Consider the following 14,722-nt stretch of genomic DNA (forward strand, 5'->3'; position numbering starts at 1 on the left):
ATGACTAAGGAAATCTCTTTTCACTCTTATGAAGCTGTTTGGGCAACTCCTGATAAAGACATACCTCAGATAACAACTCACACAGCCACATCATTTAAAGCATTTCCAATGAAGCTTGTGTTTCTTTCAGTAGCAGCAAGCTAAATAGGTTAAGAGACTTTTCATATATGCTTCAAACAGATGCTTTTGCTTGACTGCCTTAAGAGTACTCACAAGGCCCTTTCACCTACATTGTGCTGGGGTTTGTTTATGCCAGTAAAAATACAGCACTGAGCATTGGTTTTATAACTTTGCAAAAGGTTTTCAAGTAATTTTTCTCATGATTCTTGCTGCCTACTTTGGTAGCATTTACTCTGATTTAACAAATAACCTATATGGGTTTTTTTCAGCAGATCTCATATTTCATGGACTTGGCAAAACATGTTCAATTGATAATTGCAAAATGTTCCTACGAATTTCAGCAGTTTTCTTGAGAAAATGATTTGCTTCCTTGCAGAGAAGATCAATACCACTCTTAAAACTGTCCATTAAATATGAGGCTGGAGCCAGGAAATGGTTAGCTTAGCTTCCCACAAAGACTGGAAGCAGGGGAAAACAGCAAGCCTGACTCTGTCCAAAAGGTAATCTGGCATCTCTGCTGCTTGCCTGGCAACCTCACGGTAATGACAAGACTCCCGTAAGTCCCTGTGCCTGGCCAAAAAAATAGTCCATAAAATACAAATTGTCCATTTAACACTTTGGTTTTTGTATGAGTTATAACGTGTTAATTAGTGAGCTTTTGAAGGTTGTTGTTTTTTTACCTCTGGACAGAGCAAGGCTAGCTGTTTCCCTGTTTCCAGTCTTTATGCTAAGCTAAGCTAACCTACCAGTCTACCTTCCAGCTTCATATTCAACTGATAGACATAAAAATGTTATCAATCAACTCCTCTAGCTCTCTTCAAGTAAACAAATAAGAGTATTTCCTAAAATGTCAAACTATTCCTTTAATACATTTCTTACTAACAGTTTGTGTTTTGTTGGAAAAACCTTTTGTGGGAAATGTGATTCATCATTATGTAGATTGATGCCTAACATATACAGTTAGTTGCAGGCATTATTTTTTTGCAACCTTTTCATTTTATTGTCCTCAATAGTCAAATCAAAATCTGGTTGGTCATGGGTCAATGCGAATAACATTAAGTACTCCAGCAGTCTCTCTAAACAGAGTAGTTTCCATCCCCCTTCAGTCATATAGAGAAGCAGTGTTTTGCTTTGTCTTGTTGTCCTCTGTTGCAGGGGAATTAAGAAAAGTACAACCCCTCCTCTTTCTACCCATTGTGCATGTGTGTGTGTGTTTGTGAGTGTGTGTAGGTGGGTGTATGTGTGCTTGCCTGACTGTGATGCTGTGCCCTTCACTCAGTCTGTCCTCCACACACTATGGCCCTGTGTGTGCAGCATAAGTGGAGCTGTGTGTTGCAGATAAGAGTACTGCAAAGGCGGGTGTGTGAAAAAAAGCATTTAGTGCTCTTTCTCCCAGTCAGATTCACCTCTGGATGCCCTTTCCTTCACTCACTGCCATTACACCTTCCTCATGAATAAGCCAACCAGTGACACTGCTAGCTATACTACTGACACAATTCACCACGAGGCCCACTCATACAGTATGGAGGCTGTCCACCACCATGCCCTACTGAACTCTGAACAAATACTCTTATTAATATGCATGCATGGCTTATTTTTCTCCATGGAATAATGTGAGAGATGTTTTCAGTCAGGTGGGGAATCGATGTTGTGACTGCTGGCACTTCCTTCAATCTAGACGTCCAGTAATGAGAATATAAGAGTGGTATTTTCACTCACATCTTCATTATCTGTCTGTTTACTGTCCATATAAATTACTCTACAGTAAGGCTGAAATGGTAGAAGAAAAAGATCTGTAATTAGGAAGCTGGCTTCCCCTACCCTCCCTTTCCTTCCTTCTCTCCTTCGGCCTCTCTCTCTCTCTCTCGCTCTCTCTCTCTTTCGCTCTCTCTTGGCATCAGGATGACTTGCTCAAGCAGTAGTCTGACTCATGATAATTAAAACACAGAGATGGTGAACACTAAGATCACATTTGTAAATTTTTATGGGGTAATATTATATCTTCTCGGGGGCAATTTGCTGTTGCTAAGTAAAATTGAGAGAATAATGTCAGCAGCATGAATTAGCAGATTGCAACAGAGGCTCCTGCAGCTACAAACCGAGCCAAGGAAAAGAATCTGCAGCATAATTAGTGCACATGTCTCATGCATAAGTCAGCCAGATTCCCTCAGAATGCTTGGTTCAGATCAGAATAATGATATGCCAAAAGAAAAGAACAACTTTTGTTGAGGGACATTTTAGGGTAGTTTCTCGGAAGCTATTAGTGCTGGTGTATTGTCCTACTAGCACTTCCAGAAAACATGACGCAGGTGGTTACATCACCTTGTGAGTTTGTGAGCCAGATGTGACAGTGTCACACCAGCTAAAAAGTGTTGCCCTGACGTGGCAGTTGGCAGGGTGAGGCCTTATACAAAGAGTACACTGCTTGGTCTGAAGAGAGCTACATAAGCATTCTTTGACCTCTTTCATCCACACTCATTAGCTATGCAACAAGAGGGTTGATTTGAGACCCTTTGAGAGGATCCAGAGAGAACAGGTTTGTTAGTGTGAAACGGAAAACCAACCTGTTTGTCGTGCTTGCCTACACCGAATGCTAATGATGCCCACATCAATTGGCTCTTCATGTAGAGATGCAGCCTTGGGCCCAGGAGCTCGGAGGCTGACCAGCGAAACACAAATACACCAGCAGCACAGCAAGAGAGCCAGGAGAGGACAGCGGCGGCCCACAGCCCAGAGCCTGCACCAGCCACAGCTTTTATTTCTGGTTACACTGATCTGAGGAATGAAGGGAGAGCTCCAAATGTTTTGTTCTTCTCTGTTTCTCATTATACTCTTGAACCCCCTTCCTTCTCTCTACCCCTTTTCTCTCTCTACCTTTTACAAAGAGCTGAACTGAAAAACAACAGGCATTCTAAATAAGTGTTGAATCAATACAGACAGGCTGCAGCCAGGCTCCGGTCATAATAAGCGGCATTAATATATAATCAGCAGGTCTGTGGGAGAGCACAACACAACCTTATGACTTTCATCGATCCTGCTAGTGAAGATCTTTCAGTGATAGGCAGTGTCCCGGAAATGACAGCATCCAGTGAATGATTTAAAAATACACTGTATACAGCAAATGGGAATATCATGGCATATTTATAGATGAAACTGTGTAGCAAAGAAAACAGCAATAGAAAAAAAATTAGATAACATGAACATAAAATGACTATGGGTGGTCTCAGCAGCAGCATTGCATGTAAACAAACAAACAGGGAGATTGAATAATGGGCATAGCAATAGCACTTGCTGAGGCCCCTAGTGCTATGCTTCCCATCTCTGCCAAGCGTAATGGGATTTCTTGGGTTTAAATGCACTTCACTCACTCTGTGTAGCCAGTAGGAAGCTAAACTATTGATCCACAAACAATTTAGCTGTCCAGCTGTCCAGAGAGAGGGAAAATAGGACCCCTAAATGTATAATGATGCTTCCCAAGAGCTTGGCTTCCTCAGTATTCGCTCCACGTGCCAGGAGGTTTTCGCCTTTGGGCTCTCTCCGCGATTAGCCTTCTATCCATACACTTTTCACACAGTCCCTCCCACAGAAGGCTTGAGGTCAGCCAGCTAAAGAACTAGTGTGCTTCTCACCAAGGACGTTTTTGATTAGTGTAAGAATCCCCTGTGACCCTCAGTCTTTCATTATTTTCATCACACAACTGGTGGGGAGTTCATGACTCCAGTTTAGTATGTAATCACAGTAACAGGGCTGGGCTGTCAACCATATGCAGCATGCATCATCACTATGAGGGAACATATGCTGGGTCAGCAGGAAAAATAACATACAATACAGGGTTCAACATTGCCCAGTCTGAAATCTACTTGCCCCATATACAAATTGTTTTATTTATTAGCCGTTATCAAATAACAACAAAAACTAAAGTTAATTGTCATGTTTAATCTTTACTTAAAAAAGTAAATGAATCAGAACAAGGACACAGTGTGTCATAGATGCAAAGCAACAAACATTATTGCATAGTGAAAATGGTATGACATCCCCCCTCCTTCTCCCCAGAGATGGACTCCTTAACTGTGAGTGCGTGATAAATTATCTAAATAAACTTTACCCACCGCCACTTTCTCGTGAGTAGGGATGGGTATCGTTAGGATTTTATTGATACTACTATTCTTATCAATGCTCTTAATGGTTTGGTTCTTTATCAATACTCTTATCAGTTCTTTTTCATTACTAAATAATTGCTTTTTAAAAAAATATTTAAAAAAAAACATTCAGAACAGGATTAGAATTTTATACTTTAAATGTTTATGCTTGTTGAACAGTGCAAGTGCCCGATCGGTTATATGCAATTCTCAACAAAGATGAAAAGGAATTGAGATGTCTCGCTCCTTAACTAATTCCAACATCCGGAAAAATATGTGTTTAATTATTTTTTACCACTTGCCGATCAGGCAAGTGAGTTGCTAAATTTACTTGTCCGACGTGGCATTTAACTTGCCTCGAGGAATCGGGCAATTCTTATTGTTGAGCCCTGCAGTATATGTGAAAAGTGATTGACACTTTCATATCTAATTGGGCAGTTCGCTGCACCATCGGGCTTGTTCTTTATCCCCAGCCGGCACTATAAGATAACAGTGCAAGCAGTTGAAACTACAGAAGCTTTCAAAATCCCATGTTAAACACAGATTAAATAGGATTAAATCCTAAACAATGCAGCCCATTACTGAGAATATCAATGATGAAGGATACAGAGATAATATAATCTTTAAAATGATGCTAAATACTAACTTTCATATGAAGATATGGAATAAATTACTATGTCAGAGGGGATATAGTTGTATAGGTAAGGTTTTGCCAGCAACAAAGGTGATTATTTCTGTTCCAACCTTTCATCATCCAAAACATCTCCTCTACTTCATAAAAAAAGCTAAAAAATATTTTCTTCACAAACAATCTCTGTCATTCATTATGATATCGACTTTACAACATGTTATGTAATACCATGAAAGAAACAAAAGTCTCTCAACAGATGAGGAATTTACTTGTTGACAACTGTAGAAGTTTTTCACATTGCAACTCTCGGCTGAAATCCCAGGGAATAAATCAGAAACACTCCACTGATTTTCATATCGCATGAAATTGAAAGTCATCTCTTACAGGACCAAAATAGCATATAGTGTTGTCTGACTGCACAGCCTCTGAACAGCTCTGTAAACAATGTATCTGCCCGCATTTACGAAGGTGCAAAAACAGATGGCTCAAGACTCCCATGTGAGAAGTCAGTCCACTGTGTGTAACACAATATTTCTGCTCAGTGAAATGTTAAACTAATTCACAAGAGGTAATCTGACACTTTGAGGAGTAGTTTAATTAAGACCCATTCACATTAAGATGCTTAAAATTGACTACTTAATTAGAGAAAACTGTCCTTTGAACTTGTTAACCTTGCAGTGCTGTCACTTTTACATCTTATCATCATTAAATACAAACCTCTTTAGTACTGGTTAACAACAACCAAAATGCAATTAGCTATTTGATGAGCAAATAACTCTTGATATTACTGTGGAAATTGAATGCATCTCAGTGAAGCCAGATAAGGTTTGCCCTGCTAATAAGCAAACAAACAATTTTCTGTGCTGACATTGTAATGAAGGAAGTCAAATATTATCTGAAAAAATTCAAACGGTTGATCATGCCGTTAACAGAAATTATCAGGCGAAGGGCACACATTTGTAATCTCCTTCTAATTGAGTGCATAAATCCCAAAAGATTTACTTTGATTGTAAAGTCTAAAAATATCTCAGAGAAAACTGAGCGGCGAATCAGAGAAAATTAGTGAAATCTTGTCAAATGTAACCTAGTTACAGATTTTAATTGTTCTTAAATGTAGCCAAAATAATGTCTTAAAGTCACCAACTTACACTTAACATTTAAAATCATCAGACACACACAGATGGCCAGTAAACCAATAAATTCATCATTCAGTAAATCCATCATTTACCCGGTTCATCAGTGACCTCTTTAATAAATCAATCTTGATGATTTTTTTTCAGTATTATTTAAATTTGAACTTTAAAGTTGAACTCTTGTTGCCCCAACAGACCACTGACAAATCCTTGTCACTGAACATGAAACTTCTACCAGCTTCATGATAACACTTGATGACATTGATCAATGTCATTCTATTTCCCCTGTAAGTGGCGGAGGAGATACCAGGACATTTCCGAACAATACCTGCTTGTCTGGGCCACAATATCTTAATGGAAATTAAGTAATCTTTGAATGAGACATCACTTTGGCAGATAGACAAACCAGTGGAGCCATGTGAGTCACTGAGGACGTGCAGCACAAAATCACACTGATAAAGAGAAGGGGAACAGATTAAATTAATGATAAAAGACACTTGAAGTTATATCTTGAGGGGACTTTGATTTTTAATGTTTTTTACAACCAAGCCATTTCTTCAAAACATTTTTTTAACCTTTTTTTTTTGCTTAAATAAAAAAAGAAAATGCTGGCTGTATTCATCCTGATCATAGATATGGCAGATACAAATCATGGACTGCAGAAGAGCTAAATTAGTCACTTACATGCATTTGTGCGCCCACACACACTAAAACAACTTTAATCCAGTGTGGCTGAATAATTATTCATTTAGTGTCATCAGTCACCCCAGAAATAGAACATCAGCTCAGGCAACAAAACCTTATTCAGTCAAACAGAGTGAATGATTTGAAAGGAAAGTCCTATACATATAAAACAATGTAAGGTGCTTAGAAGATACAGCTAGCTACTAATGTTGGCAGCTGCATTAAGGCTGCAAAGGATTATTTTTATTACCAATTAATCTGCCTGTCGTTTTCTGGATTAATTGCTTGGTCAACAAAATGGCTGAAAAATTGCCATCACAGTTCAGTTCACTATCACATCAGACAAGAAAAGCATCAATTTCTTACACCTGAGAAGCTAGAACAAGCAAGTGTTTGACATTTTTGTTTGAAAAAATGAAAAGGATCTACACTATTATCAAAATAGCTAATAGATTAATTGACTAAACATTTCAGCTCTAACCAGCATGGCTCTTTCCCATTTTACAAGATGATATTAACAAAGCTGTTAAATATCTGAAAGCCTAACAAAAGGACTAACTACATTTACAGTTTAGTCTAACATTGCACAAATTAGATGGATAATCAACAAGTGGGATACAAATGTGCTCTGTGCCTATGAGTTTTTCCCACTTAGCTCAGCCTCTACACATACGATCTATAGAGTCACATGCATGCAGAGAGCAGGAAGCAGTCCGCAGTGGGAGAATCAATGGCAGGCCTAGTGCAAACTGTATTCAGACAGCCAAAGATGGCAGATGGGGACTGAGGCCCTTTCTCCTCCTCAGGCATGAACAGAGGAGAGGTCTGTCTCCAGGCAAACACAGAAGACGTCATGTCTCTGCCTCACTGCCGTACCATTAGTGGATCTCGCTATTGATCACCAGTGCGTAAATTGCTGAGCAATCTAAAGGAAGCATCAAGACGAGAGCATCGCATGTTTTGTCAGCAGGACAGAGAGAAGCACTTGTACAGGCAGTGAAGACAGTTGCGTCAATAAAGGCTGGTGTTTTTGTGTGTGTGTGTCTGCACACAAATGTGCATAGGCTGTCTCGCCTTGCTATATCCTCTCCTTGTGCATTTACTTTCACAATGAAACAAGTTTACAGGACATATTCCCTCCAGCGTGACTGACACTGCATTCAGTGTAGACAGAACAAGCAGCGCCTAACAAACTAGCCCTGTTGCTGCCAAATGCCAGTGTTGCCAATCAGTTTAGTCTTTTCAAAATCACACGCAAAATCTATCTTCTTCTCTTTAGCTAATGCTTTGAGTCTTTGCCCAAGAATTTGTCGCCCAGGGCTCAGAAGGACATCTGGAAACAAATCTAATCTCCAAAAACGCCTCTAAAATTAGCTTAATCTTAGATGGCAAACATCCAAGGTCTGCTTTGAGCACCAAAATCATGCTGCTTGAAGACATTAATGTTTAAAGGACATACTGAAATGGAAAAATTATTGTCTTGCTGAATATAAGAAAAACTCATCATGCACTGGACAGATTTGCAGTAAACATTCATACACCGTATGAGTAAAAGCAATCACTCTCACCTTCATACTCATCTTCATGAGTGACATCGTGACTGAAGTGAAGTAGAGGGGGAGAGGTTCAAGCCAGCTCTATTTTCTGCCCCAGGTGAGGTTAGCCTGTTTACCTCAATACATGACAGACGTGTGTGACTGAAGCTTCAAACTAAAGGAGAAGTAAGTGAACGGTTATGTTGAGTCATTTGACTGTGACACTAATGGAGGCTGAGGCTGTAGCCGTGAAATACAGAACAGCCATATCTTGCAGGGTACAGTGTTATGTAAAAAGTTCCTCGTCATGCAGACTCAGCAAGCCACTGCGGCCCTACAGCCAATGTGCTGGCAGGGAACAGTTTATTACGAAATTCAAAACTCTATATTGTAACATATTTCGTTGTAGAGCAAGGGGGGTAAAAATGTAAGATGATGCCTTGAACGCAGTAGGGTAGCCGACTTCTGAGCAGATTAAATTCATTTACCTAGCATAAAGGAGAGGGTCTGTCCTCAGGGTGTACACAGGACAGCACAGGATGCATTAGCAGCAGTCAAGCTTACAAGATTCATAGTGCTCCACCTGACAGGTGGTCATGGAATCCCTCTGATATTTTGTGCCACATTTATGGCTCTGATTCAGTCAGGACAAACACACAGTGAAGAATCTCACGCATGGCACTGAATGGCAAATAAAGCCGTAATGAAAATTTGGGTCAAAATTATTCAGATGTACAGTGCCCAGGAGCAGAAAGTGGTCAGAGATTCATCAGTTGATCAGCTGAAAATACACACATTTTTATATTGGATGAGCAAAAATCTCTAACAAGTAACAGGCGTGGAGACACAAGCCCCACAGTAAGATCTTAAAGGAACAAACTATCATTTAAACAGTTCATAAACCTACATTAATATCTTAATTCAAGACCAATACTAGATATAATCTAATATATATATATTATAATACAGTAACAATGAGGCCCGTTAGATGGCACAATTCCCTTCTAGTTTGGTGTAACTGATTACAAGATAGGTGGTTGATGGTGCATGATGACACAACATAATCCCATTTAATATGCTTTTGTATTCTTATAATCCTTTCATATCAACTTTTATATCTTGTATGTATCGTTTATAAGTTTGGTTTATCAGTTGGACTTTGGCTGTAGGCCCTGCTTGGAAATGTATAGAAGAGGACCAAGCCAGAAGAAGAACAGCTGGTATCACTTGCTTTTCCCTCTATGGTATGCATGTACATTGTAGCCTAATCACATGGACTTGTGTACAGGCACACAATTTAAAGCATGGGTTTCATTTGTTCTGAGCAGACTTTGGGGTTCTACTTTGCTGTCCTACTCTGTGTCTGACCATGCGTGTATTAAACCAGCTTGAACTGAGAATCGACTTGTGGCCTGGTTAATTTCATCTTAATCTGATCCAAAAGAGAAGAATCTCCCTTTCAACATGCTCATTAGGCCACAAAGTAAAGTTGCCGTGGTTTAAAGGATACTCTGCTGTCCATGTACTTAAGCCATTATTGAACAGCATTATGAAAACTATAACCGTGCTTTATCTAAATGTCAACCCATTATGTGATGGCGTGGTCATGGAGGCAAACATCTTGAGTTGCAGACAGACTTCACCATGTATCTTATTCACAGTGACCAGAGCCACAGCAGCTGAGATCAGGCGTTCGTAACAATTTCCTATCAGTGACCCTCACATAGATGCAGAATAGTAATGTAATTTTTTTTTAAACTCAAAGATTCACATCTGCGATTTTTGTAATTTGCTATGAATCAGTGCATAGTTGCATGACTTGTTTGGGATTATAATCACAGTGACTGAAACCTCCATCATCCTTTTTCACTGTGTCATCAATGTGTGAACTAATATACAAATTTAACTCTTCATCATGTTGCAAAATGATGAAGACCCCCTCTGAAACCTCATTAGGACTCCTGGAAGACCCTAGACTTTACTTTGGCAACACGTAGCATGAACAGTTTCTTTCCACTGAAGCCTAGACTGGAGAGTCTGGACGCGCCCATGACACCTTCTCCAGCACCTGACATCCTGACAGAATAACCCTGCAATGGGCCATTACTAAGCACTACGGCTCAATCTGCCAGTAAAGATGGCAGAGCCGAACAATATGCCTCAATCAATTGCGGCACCGACACCAGGACATGCGTTTTAGTTCCACCCCAGATGAAAGTGTTTACGGTCGGTGCTTCTTAATCTCTTGGCTGTGAGGCAGGCGGCAGTTTGAATCATCGGTATGTGCGGCGCTGTTAGGCTATGGCCTCCGGCGCGGTCTCATTAAAGCTGAATTTAATATTCAGGCTTATTACTTTAAAGCAGGTGTGCTATATAGCGCTGTAAAAAATCACAACATCATTACATCTGCTCTGTGCATCGACTATTTTTTTGGGGGAGGGAAGTGCGTGCCAGGATATGCAGCGGATCAACATCATCCCCACCACGCCACGATATGTCAGATATTGCACACACGGTATCTCTCTGCATCTGTCACTACGACACAAAAATGCAAAATGCAGCTTCTTCGTACCCATATCGTTAACAATTCTGCATTGCGGAAGGCTGCATAAGCTCCATCCATCCCACTCAGTCTGTTGTAAACAACACTCATTCCCCAGCTGTCAAAATGCAGCGCCCGGCTTCTCTGGAAATAATGTCAAACAATCAGTTTTCACTATATCTGCCCAGTGCTCCCCGTGTCCTTACCTTCCGTAGCGGGCAAATGCGTCCGTCCGTGTGTCCTTCACGATGCTCACACCTGCTCAGCACCGCATCGCCGGGCGCTCAAGAGCGGGGAAAGAAACTGACAGAGCAGCGGTCCTGTCCCCGTGGATTGGATGAAGGGCTATGACTGTCAACTTAGGGGGGCGCTAGACCTGCTTGGCTCCCACAGTGGTGTCCGGGTTCCTTCTGAGCGCCATCAAGGGTTCCCACAATAAGTTATATGAGGATGACAGATTAAAAAAAGTTTATGCTTATAAAACCTTTAATATCTCTCAGTCTAACGTTACACGCGTTACAATAAATTAAAATGAGCCAACTTTGCCTCAGTACGTGAGCATTTACAGTAACAGTAACATTTATGGGTTGTCTTTAGCACATTACAGATTAAAATTACTTATTTTATAACCATTTCTTTTTTATTATGAACATTTTAAGGCGGGTTTATAAATTTAAGGCATTCTCTTAAAAAGTTTAAGCGCTCCTCATGCAAGCTAATGTTTTGATCAGCACTGACTCCCAGTAACAGTATCCCCACTGTCATCAAAATCATATTCTTATGCAGCCGTTAGCTTAGCTAAGCATTGTTAGCATTGTATCTTAGTTGATGTTAAGCTATAGGTTAGCTAATATTAGCAAGGTGGCTAGCTAGCGTTAACGTTAGCTATCTTTATTATTCATGTCCAGCAGTAGTTTTAGTAGTAGTTACCAAGTTTTGCCACCCTTGGGGCAGAAAATACTATAAAACCAGCTACACAGCCTCAACATATGTTAGCAAACAGTTGCCCTCGTTGAAATCCAGCAGAAGGGAGCAAGTAGCATTCAGTTGAAGTCGTCCTTAAGGCAATCTGACGAATTTAAGTCTAATATTCACTCTCCTTTTATCTCTTTAGTTTAGTCTCCACTAACTCCTGAGAAATTAATCTGGGTGTTTTGATAGAGGCTGTGTTCACTAGCCATTTGTTTACTCTAAGTTTGTCTGCCAATTGTTGTTGGGGCAGGGAGCATACAGTGGGTTTATCAGGGTGCTGTTGCTGTAAATGGCTGCTAATGGGAGTTGATGATAAGAGCTGCTGAAACAACCACACATGTGCAGTCATGAAAGTAAAAGCTAATAGGGGCTAAAAAGCTCCTTACACAATCCAACGGTTGTTTTTTTAAACTTCAGTATTAATATCAAAAATATTGATGCAGATAAATTAAATGGTGACATATCTTCACAAAAGAGATAGCAGAGTTGGTTTTGTTTTTGCCAAATCAACAGAAGCTAGATAACTTGTGCCCACAAATAAATAATTCTGTTCCTGAATTATTAACCTGTGTGCACATATATCAATAATTTGTACACTTTAATCACATTATTAGTCCCCTGGAATGAATAACTGATGCACATTAATTATGGGAACAGAACATCTGTTATTCCATAAAACTGTAATGATTTAATTTCATTCATCTGCTTCTGACTCAGTTTCTTCTACTTACTCCAGTTGCCAGATTTTGCTAACCTCTCGAGTCACTCTCTGCCATTCCTCACCTGCCCACCAATTGTCCTCATTGTGTTTCCTGCTGCCCCAACCCATCACCTGATCATCACCTGGCTACACACCTGTTTCCCATTAGTCATCAGCCAGATTTTGCCAGATTGTCTACTGTATGTTGCTTCAGCTTTTGCTGTGTGTGACCTGCCTTACTCCTTTTAGTTTTGTCTGACTGTATTGCCAGTAATGAGTGTATTTTTTTATGTTGGCCTAGTAAAGACTGTTTTGCCCTTCACCCTCTGCCTCACTGTCCAGTAAAGTCATTATTCCTGTCTCTGATCCTCTCAAAAATACATTTAAGGGAAGTCAAAGATAACACAATGTTGTTTTTAACAGGAAAAACCTGAAGCATATCCAGATACTATCATTCTCCAAAGTCTAATTTAGATTGTTCACTGTTTCATTTTATACTGCATAACACAGTGGCATGTGTGCACTTAGCAGCTGAAGCTAGGAACTACTTTCAAAGAAAAAGACTCCCTATAGTTGACAGTGAGGTTTGTGAATTATCCAGAGTAACATTTTTTCTTGAGACTTTTTCTAAATGTATTTATTTGTATTGTAATGTACAAACTAAATTTCCTTCCATTGTTTTGGGGCAGCAGCAAAAGTTTCAGAGCCAGAAATGTCAAAACATGAGCAGATAAATCTATTCGCATGACTAGACACCACTAGGGGTAGATGAGAAATGAGTGTGACTGCAGCCTGCATGTTAACTGACAGCCTGCTTTTCATCGGGCAGATATCAAAAGGGCACCTCTACTAATTACAATGCCTTGCCCTTGTGTCAGTCCAAACATGAGACCATCTCAATCCCCTGGGATAAGATTTAAATCTTGGATGTAAACACCACACAGCAAATAATAATCTGCTGTGGCGGCGGCCCATAAATAATGCAGGAATCTTTGAGAAAGAGTAGGGTAGAATTAATTGAAGGACTTAGCCCCTTTGGATTAATTTGGGGGAACATATCAAAGAAGTTCTTTTCAATGTGATCAGAAACTGACTTTACATGAAGGTTATAGCTCTATATCAAGTTGAGTGTTGTTGGTTTGTTCCCTAAGGCTGTTGTTATTATTCAAACTTTTCATCAAAAAAAGTATTGTTTCCTTTGAGATGGGAACAGAAAATAGCCAAGCCAAAGGGATTCAGTAACACCGAGGAAATTCATGACATTCAAATAGAGCAGCATAATACAGGGCCCAAAAGGATATTATTTTGTGCGTGGGTTATCCAAGATCTAGGTGTATTCAACCCTCAAACAAACACTTTTGCTCCTCTTACAACATGGCAGTGCAAATAGAGACAGATCCTGCTAGTGAATAACACTGTTACAAGGCCGGTCTCTGGGGTGGATAAGAGGAACAGCAAACACCCTGCTGTCTGGAGGAAAGAATAGGTGGCTGTCATCTATCTGCCTGGCAGAGGAGGAGGAGGGACGCGGAGGAGGAAGAAGAGGGAGGGGTGAGGGTAAACATGATTTAGCCCCAGTGATCTCCACAGGGGCTCATGCAAAGGTAACTCCCCCACCCAGTCCAAACACACATGGGATATGGTGGGGGGTGCATGGGGAATTGGAATCAGGGTGTGGAAAGGGATATAATCCTGGTGCTATCATGATAAAAAAGGGGGAAGGGATGGAACAAAGCACTCTCACTTTATGTAGCATACATCCAACAGGAATGCAATGATATATGCCACCATATCAGCCAACCCCCCAAAAACAGCCTCCTTGGGTTGATAGAGACACTGGTGAAGAAACGCTACCATTATACTGGAAGGAGTGATTTCCCTCCAACAAACCAAACCTTCCATTCAGGCTCCAAACAGCTTGGTCTTGACAGATGTGTGTGTGTTGGCACAGCGTTCGTCAGCCATATGGAAATGTCACAGAGTAATCATAAACAATTATCCTCCTCAGCTCTCAGAGCATCAGAAAAGGGCAAATTTACATACAGACACAAAGGCTCTGCCACTTACATCCAATGAACAGACACCCTGAAGCTCAGCACACACTTAAACTATATCAGCAACTAAATGATGGTGTTTTTCTAATACCTGTCTTTGATATTCTTCATTCTGCATAATGTCTTATTGGGAAGCTTGTAGACGCTGAAAGATCACATGCTTCACTTCACTTCAAATGATGTGCTTTAAAGCTCCCAGGTTGTTTGGAAAC

General features: G+C 40.3%; 1 protein-coding gene across 6 annotated transcripts in view; it reads right to left on the reverse strand.

Moving 5' to 3' along the window:
• Positions 1–12,591, reverse strand: part of LOC122875008 (contactin-1a-like) — a 69,074-nt gene extending 56,483 nt beyond the window's left edge. For 2 of the 6 annotated variants that reach the window (XM_044193675.1, XM_044193674.1), the window contains exon 1: positions 2,685–2,970. In XM_044193675.1, coding sequence (XP_044049610.1) covers positions 2,685–2,946 — 262 coding nt within the window. In that variant the 5' untranslated portion in view covers positions 2,947–2,970. Of the gene's footprint in view, positions 1–2,684; positions 2,971–10,990; positions 11,999–12,487 lie in introns of those variants that run through there. The other 4 variants (XM_044193679.1, XM_044193678.1, XM_044193677.1 and 1 more) reach the window with 4 other exon arrangements.
• Positions 12,592–14,722: the final 2,131 nt, after the last annotated feature.

This window comes from Siniperca chuatsi, linkage group LG4 (genome assembly GCF_020085105.1).
Source record: "Siniperca chuatsi isolate FFG_IHB_CAS linkage group LG4, ASM2008510v1, whole genome shotgun sequence".
Classification (NCBI taxonomy): domain Eukaryota; kingdom Metazoa; phylum Chordata; class Actinopteri; order Centrarchiformes; family Sinipercidae; genus Siniperca; species Siniperca chuatsi.